Below are 21476 nucleotides of genomic sequence, written 5' to 3' on the forward strand. Positions count from 1 at the left end.
ACTCAGCCACCCTGCCGCCGATCTGGCATCCTCTCGCCAGGCGATGCTTTTCCACTTCTCAGTGATCTAGTTTTTACATTCTTCTTGCCCACTGAAGTCTTACCTGTTTCTTGTAAAGTGGTTGTCTGATGTTGTAGCCCACCCGATGCGAAGGAACAATTGTGCCTTCGGACACGTTGGTTGGCCCACCAGTATCTGGCTACAGTTTGCTGGACTGCGCTGCATTTTCTTTAGAATGATTCTTGACTTCTTCCTCTGATCCTCTTGTTAACGAGGAGCTTTCATATTGCTGGCTGTTTTTGCTCCATCACAACATTCCCGGTATAATCAGTACGGATGGATGAGAACAATCAGATTGGCAGTTTTTGAAATGCCTCCACTGCTAGTCTGGCACTGATGATTGGGGCTTGTTGGAAATCTTAGATTCCCCCCCCCCCCCCTCCCTATTTTAATGTGGATTCAGCATGGAACTGATCACTGAAAAACTTGCTCGCAGGATTTAGTGCTGCCCTTTGGGGTCACAGGGATAATTTACATTCTGCAAAGCTCCAATCCCGGAAGAGCAGGTGTCTCTAATAAAGTGGCCGCTCGGTGTCAGCGACTTGCGCATTCCCCTCATTCCACAGGTTGATTACCTCGGCAACTCCACAACACACACTAATATGTTGCTGGTGGCCAAGTAACCTCCTGCCATGACATTACATCAACATAAGGGACGAATTCCTTCCACATCAGCTCATACGTGACAGAAGTGCCTGAGCTGCCGATGTCCTTACTGTAAGGGGACTCCTGGTCACAGGGGGGGATCGTATATCCCTAAATGATGGCTCCTCTAATTCATCACCGCTGCTTCTGGTTGGAGACAAGTTAACGAAGTGATGTGAGTTGTGTAACTGTGTTGCTGTTAACCCGGTAATTTCAGTATTGTATGCTAATAAGATAAACCTTGTCCCAGGAATCTGCAGTGCAGAGATCTACTGTATGTAAAAGACCGGTCTCATGCGAGCGCATGCTGTTGCATACTATGCACACCAAGATAGTGTATGGGGATTGGCGGCACGCCAGCAAACAGTCATGTGATTGGGGGGGGGGGGGGGGTCAGAAGAATTGGGTTTGTTTTGGCTTTTTAAATTTTTTTTTTTTAATTTTCCCCCCAAGTTGGTTTTCCAATAGATTCCTATGAAAGCGCACAAAAAATAAGAGCACATAACGCTTTGAGGGAACAAAATGCTACAAACTTGGAAAAAGCTGCTTAAAAAAACTTCATATTGTCGTTAACCTACAGCACACATCTGCGTGTAGTGTTTGTAGTCTTAACCTCTTAAGAACCAAGTTTGGTAAATCTATAGCACTTGGTCCTTGGCTTTAATCCCGCCTAATAGCAGAAGTATGGCGCTGGATTAAATCCTCTGCTCCTGCTAGATTGCAGGTTGGGTTGTCGGCTGTTGGTCACAGCTGAAGACCCAGAGAAGGGAAAAGCGTTTTTAACCGCTTCTGCCTTCTCCTTTCCTGTGTATATAGCGCTCAATGAGGAATATGTACTAAGGTGAAAGTGGAAGTATAACTTCCACTATGGGACCCAGCGATCGTGCATCCACCAGAAGCCACCTGTTACAGCAAAGCTGCAGGGTCTAGCAGACCCTGATCAGCTCTGCTAATGACTATTGTCACTACAGGGGGAATGTTTTCTCTTATAACTGGGGCTCATATGGATGCCCCAGCTACAGTGGAAAAGTGTCAAATAAAAAAAGTGAATGCACCCCCCCCCCCCCCATATGCCATATGCTCCTTGTAACTCAAAACTATACATATTATATATCAAACTGTCCAAAACAAAATAAGGAACCCATTCCCATACTTAGTGTAAATTTACTAATTAAAAAAAAAGCTATAAAGGTTAAAGGGGTGGTCTCGCGAAACAAAGTGGGGTTATACAATTCCGTATGGCCATATTAATGCACTTTGTAATATACATCGTGCATTAAATATGAGCCATACAGAAGTTATTCACTTACCTGCTCCGTTGCTAGCGTCCTCGTCTCCATGGTTCCGTCTAAATTCGCTGGCAGCTTGCTTTTTTAGACGCGCTTGCGCAGTCCGGTCTTCTCCTTCCAGCACGAGCCGCTTCAGTGTGCTCCCCGCTACAGCTCTTCTGCGCATGCGCAGACGAGCTGTCACTGCTCGGGAGCGCGCTGGAGCGGCCATTCTGTACCATCCTCTGTTAGAGGAAGGTGCAGAGCTGCCGAGCTGTCCGGAGAAGCCGCCCAGCTGTCCCGCCGTCCAGCTGTCCTGGTAAGTGATGGGCCGGGGGGGGGGCTGTCGCTGCGCCGGGGGGGGCTGTCGCTGCGCCGGGGGGGCTGTCGCTGCGCCGGGGGAACTAGCGCTGGGCCGGGGGGGGGGCTGTCGCTAGGCCGGGGGAACTAGCGCTGGGCCGGGGGGGGGGCTGTCGCTGCGCCGGGGGAACTAGCACTGGGCCGGGGGGGGCTGTCGCTGGGCCGGGGGGGGGGGGGGGGGGCTGTCGCTGGGCCGGGGGGGGGGGGGGGGGCTGTCGCTGGGCCGGGGGAAGTAGCGCTGGGGGGGGGGGGGGGGCTGTCGCTGCGCCGGGGGAACTAGCGCTGGGCCGGGGGGGGCTGTCGCTGCGCCGGGGGAACTAGCGCTGGGCCGAGGGGGGCTGTCGCTGCGCCGGGGGAACTAGCGCTGGGCCGGGGGGGGGGGGCTGTCGCTGGGCCGGGGGGGGGGGGGGGTCTGTCGCTGGGCCGGGGGGGGGGGGGGGGTCTGTCGCTGGGCCGGGGGGGGGGGGGGGGGTCTGTCGCTGGGCCGGGGGGGGGGGGGGGGGGTCTGTCGCTGGGCCGGGGGGGGGGGGTCTGTCGCTGGGCCGGGGGGGGGGGGGGGTCTGTCGCTGGGCCGGGGGGGGGGGGGGGGTCTGTCGCTGCGCCGGGGGGGGGGGGGGTCTGTCGCTGGGCCGGGGGGGGGGGGGGGGGTCTGTCGCTGGGCCGGGGGAACTAGCGCTGGGCCGGGGGGGGGGCTGCGCCGGTTACCTGCTGCCTGGCGGTGGGTGACTGGTCGGCGGCTGCGGTGGGTCCGGTCGGCGGCTGCGGGGCGTCTGGTTGCCATGGAGACACAGCTGGCAGCGTCTCGGGAGCGCGCACGTCGGGCTGCAGCGAGCGACGGGAAAAGAGCTGGCGGCCATCTTGGGCAAACTTTTATAAGTTGCTGAAACGCTGGAACGGTAAGTACGAACCAGCTAGAAATGTCATTTACAGGGGGGCTTAGTAATGTGTACTTAATGGGGGGGACTGGGCAAAAAAAAAATTCACTGCTTCCTCGAGACATCTCCTTTAAGAGAAAATCATATTTACCTTTTTACCCCCAATAAAACAAAAAAAGGAAGTCGGTGAAGACAGATGTAAAAATATAGCCCTATATGTCACGGGGAAAAACACAACAAGATTTAGTTTTGGCAGCTGAAAGAAAAAAAATTGGCCAATAAAAGCACCACATGGGTAAAATCCCTAAAGTGTTTGGTCCTTGAGGACACGCCAAAAGTAGTGTTTGTAACAAGACAGGCCAACTATCCTCCAAATATTCCCCCAAAAGAATGCACGTGCCAGTCATTCCGTGTAAATACAGCCACCCTTACGGGGAGGAACAATACAATAACTTGCTTAATTTTGTTTCATCTTTGCTAGAAGTTCCTGGTTGATCAGTCTACTGGTGTAAAGTCGCAGCTCATACTCCACGCAATGAATCTGCATGGAGGTTTCTCCCACCTCCCCTCAATAAAAATAAATAAATCTGCACTAACTAATGAAGAATAGGCGCTCTGTGTAAAAAGTTTCAAACTGTCATGAGCTTGAGTTAAGGCCCATTTACACGGAGTGATGGTCGCTCAAAGATTGCTTTCCCATGGCAGAAATCACTGGCACTATATCACAATGCCCGTGGACAGCTGATTTAAGGTGGCATCACACATTGTTTCTCGTGGTTTTGTGTTTTGGAGTTTCTTTTGGTCCTAGTTAAGAAAGGAATGACATGATGTGTGGCCTACAATACGGCACTCTCCCCCCCCCCCCCCCCCCCCCCCCCCCTCCCCTTCCTCCGTCATTATTTTGCTTCTTTAGAAACTACTTGAACTGGCACGGTTTAGAGGAATGCTATCCTTGCCTGCTGAATCTGTCACTTTATCTTGTAGCTGGTCATACTGACCTAAATCTTTGTGTAGAGGCGTTGTTGCATATCTTCCGGAACATGCCTAGAGTAAAACTACTTTGAGTAACTGAAAACTTTTGCTGTCTGAAACTATTAAAGCAGATTTGTGTTTTTTTTCTCTGTATATTTAGTCAGAATATGGTTTTCTCTTGATACACTTTTTCAAATAAAACTGTCCCACCCCTAGAAGAAGTTGTCGTTTTGCTGTAAAGCCGGCATGCAGTTCCATCTCGGGCAGGTATGTATATGAGAGTTGTGGTGTGACTAGATGAACAGTCTTGTTACCTGCGGACCTAAAAGTGTCTCCCGCCCTTGGCCTATAAAAAAGTTCTCGGAGGCTCCTTGTGTGTAGTGACCTCTTCTTCCGCTTGTGTAGAACTTGTTGACGACTAGACGCCTTCATGACTCAGAGGCGATTTCATCCCATTACCAAAGTCTGAGAGGGGCACATTATTGGGATGTAAGAAGCTGGATGGTTGCATCGATGAATTGTCCCCCACCGGCCATTCTGACCAGACTGTTAGTTGTTGGGACCAGTGGATGTGTGAGGGCACAAAAGGTGACTGGGCTCAGGGCGCCCCCTACAGACCACAAGTAGAGGGGATTGTCTAACAAGCACCAGCAGCTCCTGGTGTTTCACTGACCACCAGTAAAGGAACGTCTGTCCCACAAGCATCTGTTTTTCTCACCATGCAGAGACAGGAGGCGCCAACGTTGCATCACTGTCGGAACCATTTGTAGCCCCTTGTCTGAAGGACACTTGGTCTCATGGCCCCCATTACATCCACCCACCGTCGCCTCCATGCACAGTGGTGTCATGAACAACAAAACTTGGAGTGGAACCAGGTTGTCTTCAGCGATGAATCTGTGTTTGTGTCTGGAGACCTTGGGGTGAGCACCTCAATCCAGCCTTTGCTGTGGAGTGGCACACAAACCCCTGCTGGTGTGATGGTCTGGGGGGCAATCGCATGCAACAGTTGGCCACCCCTATTAGTGGTACGAGGGACAATGACAGCTCACCGATATGTTCAGGACTTCCTGCAGCCACGTGTTCCTCTCATGGCGGCTTCCAGCAGGATAATGCTCGGCCGCACACACCAGGGCTCACCGGAATGTCTCCAGTAGGACATATATGGGGACGTCAACTTCCACAACCTAGGAGTTTGCATGATCTAGAGGCTGTTACAGCAAATATGAAGCAGGATAAGATGCAGAACTTGTATGCCTCCATGTCTGACCATATCACATCTTATATCCAAGCTGGTAACGGGGTGATATCTCTTCTCTGTCGTAGAGGCGTCTAGTGGTTAACAAGCTCTACACAAGCGGGAAAAGGTCACAGCACACAAGGAGCCTCTGAGAGCCTTTTATAAGCCAAGGGGAGAACCACTTTTAGGGCTCCTGTCCACGGGCGAATTTTCACTGCATTCCCCGCAGCGTTCATCTGGCAACAGGGAACGCAGTGAATGCTTTCCATAGCGCAGCCCCACCCCCGTTCACAAGCGAAGAATCATAGCAATTCTCTGCAGACAGCAATTCGCAGCATGCTGTGAATTGCCGCAATCTGTCAGTTGGCTCACCATGAATTGTCTGCTGGCTCTTGCTCCCAGGCAGATCCGCCGCAGGATTTCGCAACGCCAGTGGACAGGCAGCCTTAGGATCTCGGCCCGTTCATCTAATCACACCACAACTCTCATTTACATATCTGCCTTAGATGTTGCTGCATGCCGGGTTTTACAGCAAAATGACAACTTCTTGGTGTTTCTTCAGTGTTTCTTCCTGGAGTAGTATATAACACTTGGCCAAAACTGTACAGTGGTGAAAGGGCTGTTTAGTCTGGATTACCTCTCTATGTGACCTGTTAAAGCAGATGCAGCTTCCGGCTGTTAGTAGATGATCCCCTGCTGGCTAGTGATGTCAGTCACCGGGCCACCTACCTTGTCAACACTTAAAATTTATTTTTTTACACTTTTCAACAATTTGAGTTCCTGTGATTTCAGATTAATAAAATAAAGGGAAACAATGGCCCATAAAAGCACAGATGTGTAGCCAGTAATGGGTTTTGTACGGAGTAACGCGCTCTGACTTGTGCGGTTAGGCTGCGTTGTAGGAACATTTGTGTCCTTGGAAACTTGAGCTGTTTGGAATATTTGTAATAGTTTCTGTTCTTTTTTTTTTTTTTTTTAACAGAAGCTCCTGTAACTAGTCACTTCCTAGTTGCGGGGTGTTCCCACGTGTGTATGATACTTACTGGGTGTTTGTCTAGTGAATGACCTGTTTCTACACCTCCCATGTGGGGCGGCTTCAGAACCTATTGACAACTAGGTTTTGCGCTACGGATGCACTAGTATATGGAGTGAGATCTGTTGAAGTAAACTCTCTTGCCCAGACAAGCTAAAAATCTGATCCTATCTAACTTGGGTTATGGTCACGCCTGCGTTCGGGGTCCGTTTTTGCGCCACATTATTGGAGCTGGAAAGGGAGCAATCCTGGCAGAAGTAAGCGTTAATCAATCTTTACATAAACGGCATGTACTGATTGCATTGTGTTGCCCCATAAGTTTGGTAAAGGAGACCATCATAATTTTAAAGGGAAGTACAATCTTCCTCCTTCCAGGAGACTGCAGGACATGGAGACTGACTATGAGGGGAGAGTAATGGAGGTTGGCCATGGCTTCCCTTGTGAAACGGGAGTGAGCAGCGCAGGAGACTTGCATAAGTCAGAGCCCGCTAAAGGGAAGTTTATACAACTTGATGATTTGGCAACCAGGTTATTGTCCTGGTCGTTGGGCCTTATGAAGATGCTGCGGATCACCTGGCGGGCAAATAAATGCTCATTCACCTGGGAATTGCATCTTTCTGCAGCACAAAAAATATTTCTGGCAGTGGCACATCTGGCTGCGTGAATGTGAGATGTGCTGCACATAGTGCTCTATTCAGGGGGTCAGTCGGTGAGCGGTCGTGTGGAGATGTGCTGTAGATCTATTGGGTTGGGGGGGTAAGCAGTGATATGAACGTGATGTGCTGTAGCACTATTGTGGGGTGGACAATCTTATAAATATTTGCTGTAGATCTACTGGGGGGCGAACAATCATATGACCGTGAGATGTGCTGTAGATCTATTGGGGGGGGGGGGGGTGTAAGTGGTTGTATGAAAGTGATAAGATGTGCTGTAGATCAATTGGGGGCGAGCAATTGTGTGAACGTGAGGTGTGCTGTAGATCTACTGGGCCAGCGATCGTGTGAAGATGTGCTGTAGATTTATTGGGGGTGAGGGGTTATATGAACGTGATGTGCTGTAGATCTAGTGGAAGCGAGCGATCCTATGAACATGTGCTGTAGACTTATTGCAAGCGGTCATATGAACTGCAGATCGGACACCTCAAGAGGTGTGCAGTCTTCCAGGTGCACAAATCATAGATGTGTCTGATAGGCTGTCAAGAATCTTCAGTCCTACAGAACAGCACCCATTCCTACTTATACAAATAGGGACAAATGACACTGCAAAAAGATCCTTGCAACTGTCTGCAGAGCCTTTGAAGACCTCGAAAGAAGGTGAAGGAACTAGGAGCACAAGTGGTCTTCTCATCCATCCTCCCAGTGGATGGCCATGGAATAAGGGGATAGAACCGGATTCTACAAGTGAACTGGCTACATCGATGGTGCTGCCGGCAAAGATTTGGATTCCTAGACCATGGAGTGAATTACCTATATGATAGACTGCTTGCTAGAGATGGGTTGCACCTTATGAAAGCAGGTAAGCATATATTTGGTGGGCACCTTGCTTCACTCATTAGGAGAACTTTAAACTAGAACAATATGGGAAGGGAAGTGAAGGGCCAGGTAAAAACAGCTAATATATTTGAGAACCTTGCTATTAGGAGTGGAAAGAAAGAGCTAAGACAAAAAAACTCAGAAGGCAAGTAGAGGAGCAAGAGACACCGATCACAAACTAAAATGTTTTTACACAAATGCACAGAGCATGGGAAACAAGCAAGGAGAATTGGAGCTCCCAACACAGGAAGGGGAAATATGTCATAGGCATCACGGAAACTTGGTGGAATGATACACATGATTGGAATACAAGGCTTGAAGGATACAACTTATTTATAAGAAGCAGACCTAAAAAAGGGGAGGAGGTATTGCGTTGTATGTTAGGAAAACCTTAATCTCCACAGATTCAAGATTCGGAGCATGGTAGTTCTGTAGAAACTGTTTTGGTAAGATTACAAGGAGATAACATAAAGGACACCATTGTAGGTATTTACTACAGGCCACCTGGACAAGCAAAAAACATGCCATAGTGATTATGGGAGATTTTAACTATCCAGACATTTGTTGGGAATATCAGGTAAAAGTAAAGGATCCAACAACTTATCTGCTTTTGCTGATAACTTAATCTTCCAAAAGGTTGAAGAGAAAACAAGGGGATCTGCTATCTTGGGCCTAATTCTTACCAACAGTGAGGAAATGGTAAGGAAGTAAGGTGGCTGGGATCTTAGGAGGCAGTGATCATACTATAAGTGAATTATGGATAACAAGGGGAGGAAGGCCTCAGAAGACTCAGACCTCAAGGTTGGATTTCAGAAAGGCAGGTTTCAATAAACTCAGGAGGGTAGGAAGAATCCAACAAATGTCCAAGAAGGTTGGGAAATATTGCAAAATGAGATTCTCAAAGCACAATCTGTAACAATCCCTAAAAAAAGGAAGAATGGGAAGCATTTAAAGAAACCAGGATGGATGAACTTAGAACTTGCAGACATGTTAAAAAAGAAGAATAATATGTTTATCAAAAGGAAAGAGGGGAGGAATATCTAAAGAAAAATATAATGCAGTCTGCAGAAACTGTAGGGCAAGTGTCAGAAAAGCTAATAATGAATTAAGGCTTGCAACTGAGGCCAAAAGCAATTAAAAAGGATTTTGGGGGTATGTCAAAAGCAAAAGAGAAGTAAGCATCCAATAGCAGCTTTGACACGATGAAAATGGTGAATTGGTTAAGAATGATGAAGGTTGAACTTTTAAATTCCTATTTTGTATCTGTTTTCTCTCAAAGTAGATGGAACATCAACTGATCTTCCCTGTGCTATTGGGGGAATAAAAGAATGCAGGCTATCTATAAGCAGAGAGATGGTGAGAGAATACTTGGCTAACATAAATGAGTTCAAGTCTCAAGGTCCAGATGAATTACATCCTATGATAGTAAAGAAAGCAGCGGAGGTAATTGCTGAACCACCAGTCATAATCTTTGAAAATTCCTGGAGACCAGAAGAAGTCCCAGAAGATTGGAAAAGGGGCAAATGTTGTCCCTATCTTCAAAAAAGGCAAGAAGGTCGATCCAGGAAACTACAGGCCTGTGAGCTTGACTTCTATACCGGGAAAGATCTTTGAACAAATCATTAAACAGCATGTATGCAAGTACTTGGATAAAAATGGAGTAATTAACCAGAGCCAGCATGGGTTTGTAACAAACAAGTCATGCCAGACAAATCTAATTTCCTTCTATGACAGATTTCCTGACTCGGTTGATCAGGGAAATGTGGTGGATATAGTATATCATGACTTTAGTAAAGCATTTCACAAAATATCTCCTACCATACTTATTGAAAAAATAACCAAATATTGGATTGACAAGGCAACCATTAGGCGCATTCACAACTGGCTGAGTGATCGTACTCAGAGTGGTCATAAATGGCTGCACATCCAAGTGGAAGAATGTATCAAGTGGGGTACCACAAGGATCTGTCCTAGGCCCAGTGTTGAATATTTTCATAAATGATCTGGAGGGGGGAATTGATGGGAAACTGATGAAATTTGTTGATGACACAAACCTAGGAGGGAGGGATAGTTAAAGGGGTTGTCTCACGCCGAAACGTTTTTTGTTTTTTTTTATTCAATAGGCCCCCGTTCGGCGCGAGACAAACCCAAGGGATGGGTTAAAAAAAAAAAAAAAAAGTCTATTACTTACCCGAATCCCCGCGCTGCGGCGACTTCTTTCTTCCTTTACCAAGATGGCCGCCGGGATCTTCACCCACCATGCACCGCGGGTCTTCTCCCATGGTGCACCGTGGGCTCTGTGCGGTCCATTGCCGATTCCAGCCTCCCAATTGGCTGGAATCAGCACACGTGACGGGGCGGAGCTACGAGGACCAGCTCTCCGGCACGAGCGGCCCCATTCACCAGGGAGAAGACCGGACTGCGCAAGCGCGTCTAAAAACGCCAGAAGACAGCCAATTTAGACGGATCCATGGCGACGGGGACTCTAGCAACGGAGCAGGTAAGTGAATAACTTCTGTATGGCTCATAATTAATGCACGATGTATATTACAAAGTACATTAATATGGCCATACAGAAGTGCTGAACCCCACTTGATTTCACGAGACAACCCCTTTAACACTATCTTCAAAAAGATCTAGAAATGCATGCACAGCAGGCAGCAACTAACAGAATGGTATTTTAACAAGGAGAAATGCAAAGTCCTACATCTGGGCAAGAAAAATGAAGAAGAAAAAAAAAAGTACATGTAGAATGGGAGGAATTGAGCTAAGCAGCAGCACATGTGAAAGACTTGAGTATACTAATAGATCATAGACTGAACATGAGTCAACAATGTGATGCAACAGCCAAAAAGGCAAACACAGTTCTGGGATGTATTAAGAGAAGCATAGAGTCTAGATCACATGAAGTAATCTTCCCCCTCTACTCCTTAGTCAGACCTTATCTGGAATAGTGTGTCCAGTTCTGGGCACCCCACTTTAAAAAAGACACAGACAAACTGGAGCAAGTTCAGAGAAGCGTTACCAAGATGGTGAATGGTCTGCAAATCATGTCCTATGAGGAACGGTTAAAGGATCTGGGAATGTTTAGCTTGCAAAAAAGCTGAAAGGAGACTAATAGTTGCCTACAAATATCTGAAGGGCTGCCACAGTGCAGAGGGATCAGCCCTATTTGCACAAGGAAAGACTAGAAGCAATGGGATGAAACTAAAATGGAGGTGACACAAAATAGATATTAGAAAAACTTTCTAACCATTTGAGGGTGATCAATGAGTGGAACAGGTTACCACGGGAGGTGGTGAGTTCTCCTTCAATTGAAGCGTTCGCACAAAGGCTGGACAAATGTGTATGGGATGATTTAGTGAATCCTGCACTGAGCAGGGTGTTGGTCCAGATGACAATGGAGGTCCCCTCCAACCCTACCATTCTATTAACGTGATGTGCTGTAGGTTTATTGAAGCAAACGGTTGTATGAACGTGAAGTGTTCTATATCTATTGGGGGTGAGGAGTCATATGCACAGGAGATGTGCTGTAGCTCTATTGGGGGTGAGCAATCGTATGCACGTGATGTGCTGTACATCTATTGGGGTGAGCGGTTGTATGATCCGTAGTTTTGTTCCCTAATAGTCTACTATGGCCCTCATGATTGTGCATTTACAGAAACCAGCTGGAGAGAAATTGCTGCGCTGTATCTGATATACATTCAGAGCGGCCAACTTTTTAGAACTCAGATTATGAAAAAAGGTAAAGTTGCAGATAAGTAAAACTTATATTTTACGTAAGCGGAGACCCTGGATTATCAGATGGTTTGCACTTATCTTTGTGGCATGTTTTGGCACCGCTTCTCTAAATGGCGAAATGACAAGATTTTTATTGGGTTTATACATGAATATTTCCTCTTATGCAAATTTCCCTTCATTTATTGCCCATTCGGCAGTAATGCTGAACGTCGTCCCGGTCAAACATTTCCTATTACTTCACATTTTCCATGACGTGACTTCTGCTGAAATGGTTCTTGGATTTTGTTTTCCTTTAGATTTTCTTCAAAATTGAAGCTGTTTTTTTAGCAGATTTATGATAATTACTCAGTAGCCATAACAATGGTTTTATAGCCGCTCTGTTCCTGCTTGGCAAATGTAGCAATTGAAGTGCATGCTTGGAGGGTCCTTTAGAAAACTCTGCGAGATTGGCATACCTTACCATCCCCTGTATAAGTAATGACTTGGGATAGAAGTCTGTGGTAAGACGTCTTCCAGGTCAGGACTACTACTGAATAAACTTGACAAGTGTCACTGGTTTCTTGGGGTAATCTGAAAACCTCCAGTTTTGGCGTTGAGGTCGGCTTCACATCTTTGTTGGAACCTCTGAGGTTCTGTCACAGATCTGGCTCAAAATACTGGAATCAAGAGCTGCATACCCCGTTAGTCAATAGAGTGCATTCAGCGCTGTTCCGTTCCGTCCTCAGACAGAGCAGGATAGCAGAACCCCCGCTGCAGATGTGAAACCACCCCCGTGTCCTCAGGCCAGTCTCACACAAGCACGTTTGTATGCACCCATAATGCCTCATACGGACACTTTTCCGAATAAAATTGCATCCATCCCCCCAGTGTCAAACAGCTGCTGCCAAGGCAAATGGGATAATGGGGTGCATCAAAAGAGGTATAGCGGCACATGAGAACATTGTTCTTCTTTACAAGTAACCGGTCAGACCACACATGGAATATTGTGTACAGTTTTGGGCAACAGTACTCGAGGGATATATTGGGTGTATTCGCTGGCCCTGAAATCCTCCTGCATAATGTTTTCTGTTGCCCATTGGTAATGCCCAATGCGATCCCATTCACAATGTTGGGTTCCAGTCCTCCCATTCCCAATGTTGGGGCATATTCTGCACCAGCCTTGTTGATGTGATGCTTCCCCTTATAGCTCGAAGTAAAGCAAGGTCTATTACTCAAACACGATAGTCTCGCATCTTGTGCCCTTGGGCAGTAATGAAATGCCTTTTTCTTTCTCCATTTATAGATGCTGCAGGACTGTCCAAAGGCACGTCGGGAGGTGGAGCTGCACTGGCGGGCGTCTCAGTGCCCGCACATTGTCAGGATTATCGATGTTTATGAGAATCTCTACCAGTCACGGAAATGTCTACTTATTATAATGGAGTGGTAAGTACAATTCGGGTTGTTTACTTATGTGCCTACTGGTATCTCGTCGGAGACATGCCTTGGGGCCCTCTTACACGAAACGAATAGAGCTCAGATTCTCGCTGCCAGAGACTGAACAGCGAACTGTAATTCACTCGCCAGTCCGTTTCTCCAGGCATGGAAATCAAGAAATTGGCCTGTGGATTAGGGAGTCGCTCATCTCTATATGTGACTGCCTGCTCTGTGGCTGCGGGCGGGCGGCCAAAATCTCTGCACACCGGCCTGCGCTGGCAGTGCTGTAAGCGATACTCGCTCCAACCGTGTTTTCCCGAAAGACATCCCTGGACAATAAGACCTAGTAGAGGTTTTGCTAAAGTGCTAAATATAAGGCCTCCCCTGAAAGTAAGACCTAGCTCTCTGCTGTGCGAGTCTGCTGTGATGAGCTCCCCCTGGTGGCCGGAAGCTGCAATACCGTCCCTGCTGTACAAGTGGTCCAGGAACTGCTGTGGGTGATCGCTACAGTCTCCAGACAGTGTGTGGGAGCCAGGTACTTTACAGCCCTTATTTCTTGTAGCCCTGTGTGTGTCAGGCAAGACAAGAAGTACTCATTTAAGGACCGTGCTATTGCTAGACATGAGAGATTTGGGCCCAGATTCTGAAATAAATGGAGTCACAAGAAATTCACCAGGAAATTCAGGGTTTGGATTGTTGTGGTGATCCAGAAGATGACATGACTGTCAGTGACTAAATCTTGCTTTGTGTTCATAAATATCGGGATCGGTAAATGTACCATAGATTGTTGTACATGGAAATGGTAGTGGCAAGAAATTCTTGATAGGATTCACGGTTTGGCTGGTTTGTGATGACTACTGTACCGTCTATAATCATCCCCTGAAAATAAGACCTAGCGCATCCTTGGGAGCAAAAAAATAAGACAAGGTCTTAATTTCAGGGAAACGGGGTATATAACAGCATTACTGAGTGCCAGACGTTGTTTGCCCAACAGCTCGTCCTGTGTAAAAGGACAATTAAACCTTCAGCTAGTTGGATATTACAACATCCCTAATCTCTTGAAGGAGGGGGGTGGGTTACTTCTTCCTGGGTGTACAGGCTTAATTCAGTAATCCCAAGTTACTGGAATGCATAATGTGAAAACCTTAACGCAGAACAAGCTGAAAAAGGAAAAAATGGCTTGGGTGAGGTAGCTGCAGTTTCTTTAGTTCTTTCGTGACCGAGGGTCTTCATGGTGACCAGAACAGATTTTGAAATGTGGCCTCATTAAAGAAGTTACCATAGGATTGATTAATATACTCCGGTAGATCAGGGAAAACAGAAGTTTTCAACTGGAATTAAAAAAACAAAGTTGTCTAAGCACTCGACGCTCCCTGACCATATGTCCACCTGAAGTGTCCAGTGCAGAGAGAAGAAACTTCAAGTGCTCAGGTGGTTGTTCACTGGCTTGTATAATGGCAGAGATCACGGCTTCTGTAGAAGAGGATCGGGGTGGTGGCACAGAGCTCATGATTATGTCCACCAGCATTTATGGGGCAACCCCTTCTGACCTGTTAGGTTGTAATGCTTTCTATTACAACCTGATTGCAGTGTTCTTGCTACAGTCTGTGGTCCATCCACCGACACCACTCGCCATGATTAGGGCTGTCATTCATTGGGTTTAAGGCACTCTGGCTCTGATAAAAGCACCTGCCTGTTGGGTCACTTGCTTCTGAGTAGTATTGACTTAGCTTTTGGGGTCAATTTTTAATCGCATGCGATTCCAATTTTTAGCAAATCTTGAAGTGGGTATTGAGGCAGGGCTAGTTTCAGTGCTGATGGAGACAGGAGGCGATACATGGTACTAGAGGTCTGGTGAGCGCTCTGCACCAATGGATGTGGGGACAGGGGATCCTGTCTGTTTCCTGCGGAATTCGGTTCAGTACACCAGGCCAGTGAACAGCTGACTGGCAGTGGGTCCAGGGAATGAATCCTCACCGATCTACCACATAGAATATTGCTGGTTTAAGTAGCCTGATTGCTTTTACAACATATTGCAATACTTCAGTATTACAGTATATTGTAATTTTACCAGCAGCTGATATTGGCTGTAGTACATTACAGCCCCGGGAGCCTTCACTAGGCTCTTGCTGTCATGTGAACCCATTGACTTCCTACAAACACTTCATGAACAGGTGGATAGGTTGTTGGGGTCCCACCTTCAGCCAGCCTTTTAGACCACCACCCTCTCCCCTTCCTGCCTTCAACCCATCCTAGCTTCTTGAATGCCTTTTTTTTTTTACCAATGGTAGAGATTATGGCCACTTTGGGAAAGGGGTCAATCGGCGGCAGAGATTTAACGGCAGGTGCCCTCTTTACCATAGGAAATTTGAGACCTCACTCTTGCATGGATGCAGCAGTCCTTCTTACCCTGCCAACATATGTGTAGCGCTTAGTGTGAAAGGCACTAAAAATATAGATTTTCAATTACAGGTCAGGATGCAGCTGTCTGTCATTATTATTTGTCATTACTCGTGTTTAATGGTGTAGATCAGGGTTTCTCAAGTACCTTAGAAAGACCTCTTCAGGCGTTCCTTGGTATATTGCATAGCATCTCCTGAAGCCATGAGCTGTTGAGGACTGGAGTTGAGAAGCACTGGTGTAGATTATCTTTTGGTGTAATTTAAAGTTAACATTCACTATTTGTCTTCTAGCTTGGATGGCGGTGAGCTGTTTAGTCGAATTCAAGATCGAGGTGACCAAGCTTTTACTGAAAGAGGTAAGTGCGCCTTCCTCCAGAAGTGGGAGCCTGCTTCTGTTCCTCCTTGCCTACCGTGAGTGTGTGGTGTCTCTAAGATCAGCGGTTTACAGTCTGGGTGTCTCTTGCCTTCAGTGTCTGCTGTGGGAAGTAGTGGTCTGGCAACTAGTTGCTGTTGGGTTTGGTGGAGCTAATTTCTTATCTGCCTAGAGAAGATTGCCTGCTGGATGTCCCTAGTAGTTGCCAACAAGCGCCTCCCCAAAAAGAAGTCGCTGTGCAGAGACCCGATCTGTTTACGCTTTCACAATGTGACACACAATCTTGGATTGGTGACCCAATAATTTTCTCATCTGGTTGGATCAGAGCCCCCCCCCCCCTTTATTAAAGTTTCACATTCTTTAATTTTTAAACTTTTTATTTATTGCAGAGGCGTCGGACATTATGAAAAGTATTGGCGAGGCTATTCAGTATTTACACTCTATCAATATTGCCCACAGAGATGTTAAGGTACGTGACCCCTCTGTCTGCCAGTCCTCTCGCTGCAGTATGTAGGGTGGGTAAGTAGAATACTCTTGGTATTTTCTGTAACCCTTCTATGCAGAAGAACCCACAAGTCCCACTGGTACTTGCAGTAACTTGCTACAAAGCGGAATACACCATAAAACCGGTGCATACACTAGAAATGTCGTGCACACTGAAGTGACTCTGCATGTATATTTGATAGAACTTCTAAGGTCCTGTTCACCTAGAAGTCCTGATGCCTATGTGAACAGGACCGTACTTGGTAAAATGAAGCCATGACCATCTTGGTGGATCTGATTTCCAGGGACACTGATGGACTCTATTGACCTTAGTGAGGCTCATCTGGCTTCTGGTATTTGACACAAGAATAATGATGCAAACTGCTTCTGTTGTCAGATAATATTGGGACGCTGGCTGAAACATAGGGATCTCTGAAAGCAAATATAAAAAGGGTCTTATGGGCCACTTACAAGGAACGAAAGTGAGCGATAATCATCCCGTGTGAATACAAAAAGATCATTTACGATTTGTTCACTTCTGGTCATCACTGACTCAGTCAGCATAAATGTCGCTGGGTTGTGCGGTTCTCGCTGTGTAAACACTGCCTGCTCGGCGCCTCACGTAGAAGTTAAAGCGCCGAATGAGAACCCAGCGATCCAGCGGTGATCTTCCTGTCTAAACGCTCTGCACAAGCGCTAACTACCTTGGCAGGGACATCCACGCTCGTGCAGTCCTTTACCGGCTGTCGTCCTGTCTGAATGGGGACATCAGGTAGTGCAGCAGGGGCGAGGCGGATGAGTAGCTATTCATATGTAACAATTCAGTAAGTGATGCTTTGCATCAATAGATTCAGTGAATTCTCTTGTGGAAATGGGCTTTAGGAGTGGAGGAATGTAAGGAGTTCTTCTGACTTGGCCGGCAAAGTGAAGTTGGTTTTCTTAGTTGTCGGTGTAATCCTCTTGCCTCACTCGATGTGCGGAATTAAATATTTACTTTTAAAATATTCTGAATTGATGCTGGTGCGATGTGGGATTCCAGCTCCAAGAGCGCACTACGTGCTTTTCTACTTAGTCATATTAGTTAAATGTGGATGGCTTGCGTGCCAAACGTTATACAACTCCCCGCACAGACTTCCAACTGTTGCAGGAGACATTTCAGCTAGGTGATAGCAATTACTTTGTGGTGCCAAGATCATGAATGCCGTCTGCAGCATTCAGCGGTCGCTAACACTGCCTCCTACAGTGCAAGCTAGTCCTTTTTAGTTTGAAATGAAGACCCCAAAGCCACCCAGTTGCAAAATGAACCATTTTGCTTTTTCTTCAGCGTTAACCCTGAGTGTTGGGGATAACCTATCCCTTGCCTGCAAAGTTTATTACTAGCAGACTTTACACTGCAAGGGGCAACCAGTGACAAATCTGTGACATAAGGGGCTCTCAATCTACGGCAGGATATTCTGCGGTGTGAGAACACTAGCAGGTCTTCTACTGTGCACCGATGCGGGTTTACTGGGTGGTCTCCACACACTCGACCCAGTCTGGACATGACTTTACTCTTTATACTCATTTATTGCTTGTGGATACTAGGCTATCGGGATGTGCTCACACTGGTTCAAGCAGGTTTGTATCAGTTGTTTTTACAACTGTTAGCTGTTCGTTTCTTTAGAAGTGATAGTCAGGACTTGTGAAGTTCTCAGGAACAATGTATAATATCACATGTTGATGTTGAAGGGCTTTTCTAGGCAGATACTACTGTATCCTCAGACCTAGGTCATCACTAATTTATCACCTGGGGTCTGCTTGGGATCCTGGCTGATCAGCTGTGCCATCGCCAGTAATATACCCCGGGTACAGAGCGGAAGCTTCTGCTTCGACCCCTGTGTATTGGGTGATGCTGATAACTGCAGGCACAGTTCTCATTAAAATCCGTGATGGCTGTGCCTACAACTATCAGTACGACCCACTACATGGGGGTCAAAGCAGCAGCTTCCAATCACTATCCTGTGTATTTTGCTGGTGGGCGTTGGAGTTGAGCTACAAACGGCAGCCGATCAACTATTGATGACCTATCCTGAGGAGAGATCGTAAATGGTATCTTCCAAGAAAAAACCCTTAAAGTAAACCTCCTGGGTTTTTAATATTTTCAAATATATTCTGAAATTATTAGTTATTGAAGAGTCCAGTTCTCCACTTATCGGCTCCCCCTCTAACTGCTCAGACAGTTTGACTATCTTCTCTAAAAGCTCAGATGAAGTTTATGGAGAGGGTAAGGGAAGGAGGAAGCTGCTATGGAGACTGGGATGCAGCTCGTTGGAAAATAGGGTGTGTGCTGTTGATCATACACGGACACAGTGCATTGGCACATCCTATTTGGCATCCATGGAACGGACAAGAATACTACATCAGAGCCTCGTGTGGTGCAGAGTGTAAGCTCTCGCCTACGACATGAAGGTTGCAAGTTCAATCCCCGCATGATTCTGGTAGCCGGCTCAAGCCTTCCATCCTTCCGAGGTCGGTAAAATGAGAACCCAGCTTGGTGGGGGGTAATGGGTAATTACCTGAAAGCACTGTGGAATAATTTGGCGCTATACAAATACCAAGATTTATTTATGCAATAAGTTTCTTCACATTAACTATTGGTTTTTGTGGTTAAAAAAAAATAGGGTTGTACGGTCTGTAAAATTACATGAACAGCATGACCCCAAAATGCGCTAGAGTACACCTAGTCTAAGGCCAACTTCACGCGGGCAAGCGCTTTATGGGGCTGTGATTCTCGCCCCTATATCGCTCTCCCCACCATGTGAATTCCCCCATGAGGTATACATGTAAAAATAGCTTTGCATCACTTCGGCATGCAGGGATCCTCCAGTGGGACAGTTACAGACGTGGCAGAGGATCATGGCGTTTCTCCCATTGCCTTGAATGGAACCGACAATACAGATGCCAGCTCTATTGTTAACCATGGGCGTTCCAGTGCAAGAGCATGCACAAAATAGAACATGCTGCGATTCGTTTCCCGCATCGCAGTGCCATGTGGCAAAACCTTGCTTGTCTGTATGGCCCCATTCAAAAGAATGGGGTTCCTATTTGTGCAGCTCAGTATACACCTCACGCAATTTTTCTTGCGTGTGAAGCCGTACTTAAAGAGGGACTGAGAGATACTTAACAGAGCCTTCAGCAGTAGTGTTTTATTTCACTTCAGTGCTGGACTAACAGCTACACTGCTCAGTACTGCTGTATAATGTCCTCCATGCTGCGTCTGACTCTGATGTGCTGCAGGGAGATGAGGGCCCAGGATCTTCTGTGTGTGCTGTGTATGGGAGATAACATTGTAGCTAGTATCCTCTTCAGTCTTCTTCCCACTGTAGCAGGAGATGTGCACAATCCACCGCGGTGCAGCAAGTCTTCATGAGTGTGAAGCTATGGGGTACTAACCCTTATTCCTATCCTCTCCAATTTTAGATAGGTGATGATTATCAGATGATACTTGTATGTGTATGTCCTTCCTCTGAACTCTGAGAATTGTTTTGCTTTGTGTGAAGTCTGTCCACTCTATGGGTAACAAGATATTGGTTGCATCCAAATCCAGTTTTTGTTCTGGAATTGCATATGAATGCTCCTTCTGCCTTGTTTCTATGATGTTCTCCTGAGACATGATCTAGTATAGCTTTTGGCTCCTGTGCTGTTGCCTCATAAAACATCTGACTTTTTTTTTTTTTTATTTAGCCAGAAAATCTTCTCTACACGTCAAAAAGGCCAAACTCTGTACTGAAGCTCACAGACTTTGGCTTTGCTAAAGAAACCACATCTCATAACTCTTTAGCAACACCTTGTTATACGCCGTATTATGTGGGTGAGTATTCATGTCAAGATATTTTATTAAGATTTTGTAATATGGCATAAGGTGATGCTTTAATAAATTCCCCACACGGGGCATCTAGATAGCAATGAAATTACACAAATATAGAACCAGAAATCCACACAATCTGTCGAGGTATGTTAAGTTGGCCGTTGTACTCGTAGTCCTCCCTTTCTCCTCCTTCTTACATGCTATATGTATTATGTGTAGCCCTCATCGCACCTTTCCCCCCCTCTCCCACGCCCCCCCCCCCCATCTCCGCTGTTTCTTTATATACTCAAAAATAGGTCCACGCTAACAAATGGAAATATATCTCAATAGAAATATATAGGTGCATGTTAAACCATGGCTGCAACATACAGTAGAAGCAGAAACCAAAAATGGCAACAAAATGGTTAATTATTGATTTATAGGTATGTATACCTCTGATAGTAAATTTATTTTGTGTGCTGTTGCCATTTTTGGTTTCTGCTGTTTCTTTATATATTCAAGTCTTCTGCCTTCCCTCCCTCTCTAAAGTGTCAGGGAGAGCTGGCCGCCAGTCCGATGCCTCATGAGCTAAGAGGCCAAGTTAGGCCTGGCATGTCTAGGAAATCTGCCCATGGCTTCCAGGTCTTGAACAGTTCCATCCTGTCTTCCCTCATAACCGACCACTTTTCGTATAACCTCATTCTCTACACTCTTACAGTAATTGGGTCTAGAGAAAGACTGTGTGACAGGCACTGAGATGCAATATAAATTCTAGTCGCCATGCATATATGCTGTGAAAGCTTATGTTTGTTGAAGCCCAGGGGCTTGTCAGCCAGGAGGCAAGCGGAATAGGAAAGGGGGAAATGTTATACCCAGAACTCTAGAGATACGTCTGGTCACCCATCTCCAGAGCGTCGCAACCAAGGGGGCACGTCCGCCATGTACGAGGGGCTGCTAAGTCTTTGGCTTTACCCAGAAAGAAACGAGATAGGAAGATTAAACTTTACATTTATTCCACATACTCTCCACTGATGTCAACACTTCTTACATCAGTATTCCAAGTTCTGTAAGTCTTGCAAAAAGGATTTCGGTTGTGCCTCAAACCAGTCATCCGTAGCAGCCATGGCATCAGAAATGGTGTGAAACTTGGTACCCTTGAGGTGTTTCTTCAGGTTTGGAAACGGATGATAGTCGGAGGGAGCTAGGTCTGGTGAATAAGGTGGGTGGTCAACCAGCTGGAAGCCTAGCTCCACCAG

The 21476-nt window shown here is 46.5% G+C and overlaps 1 protein-coding gene across 2 annotated transcripts in view; it reads left to right on the forward strand.

Moving 5' to 3' along the window:
- The window catches only part of MAPKAPK2 (MAPK activated protein kinase 2), a 49350-nt gene that overhangs the window by 18968 nt on the left and 8906 nt on the right, over positions 1 to 21476 (forward strand). The window contains exons 1-5 of one of the 2 annotated variants that reach the window (XM_066600203.1): positions 733 to 880; positions 13006 to 13145; positions 15830 to 15894; positions 16301 to 16380; positions 20118 to 20244. In XM_066600203.1, coding sequence (XP_066456300.1) covers positions 13006 to 13145; positions 15830 to 15894; positions 16301 to 16380; positions 20118 to 20244 — 412 coding nt within the window. In that variant the 5' untranslated portion in view covers positions 733 to 880. Of the gene's footprint in view, positions 1 to 732; positions 881 to 13005; positions 13146 to 15829; positions 15895 to 16300; positions 16381 to 20117; positions 20245 to 21476 lie in introns of those variants that run through there. The other variant, XM_066600202.1, reaches the window with a different exon arrangement.

This window comes from Eleutherodactylus coqui, chromosome 4 (genome assembly GCF_035609145.1).
Source record: "Eleutherodactylus coqui strain aEleCoq1 chromosome 4, aEleCoq1.hap1, whole genome shotgun sequence".
NCBI lineage: Eukaryota > Metazoa > Chordata > Amphibia > Anura > Eleutherodactylidae > Eleutherodactylus > Eleutherodactylus coqui.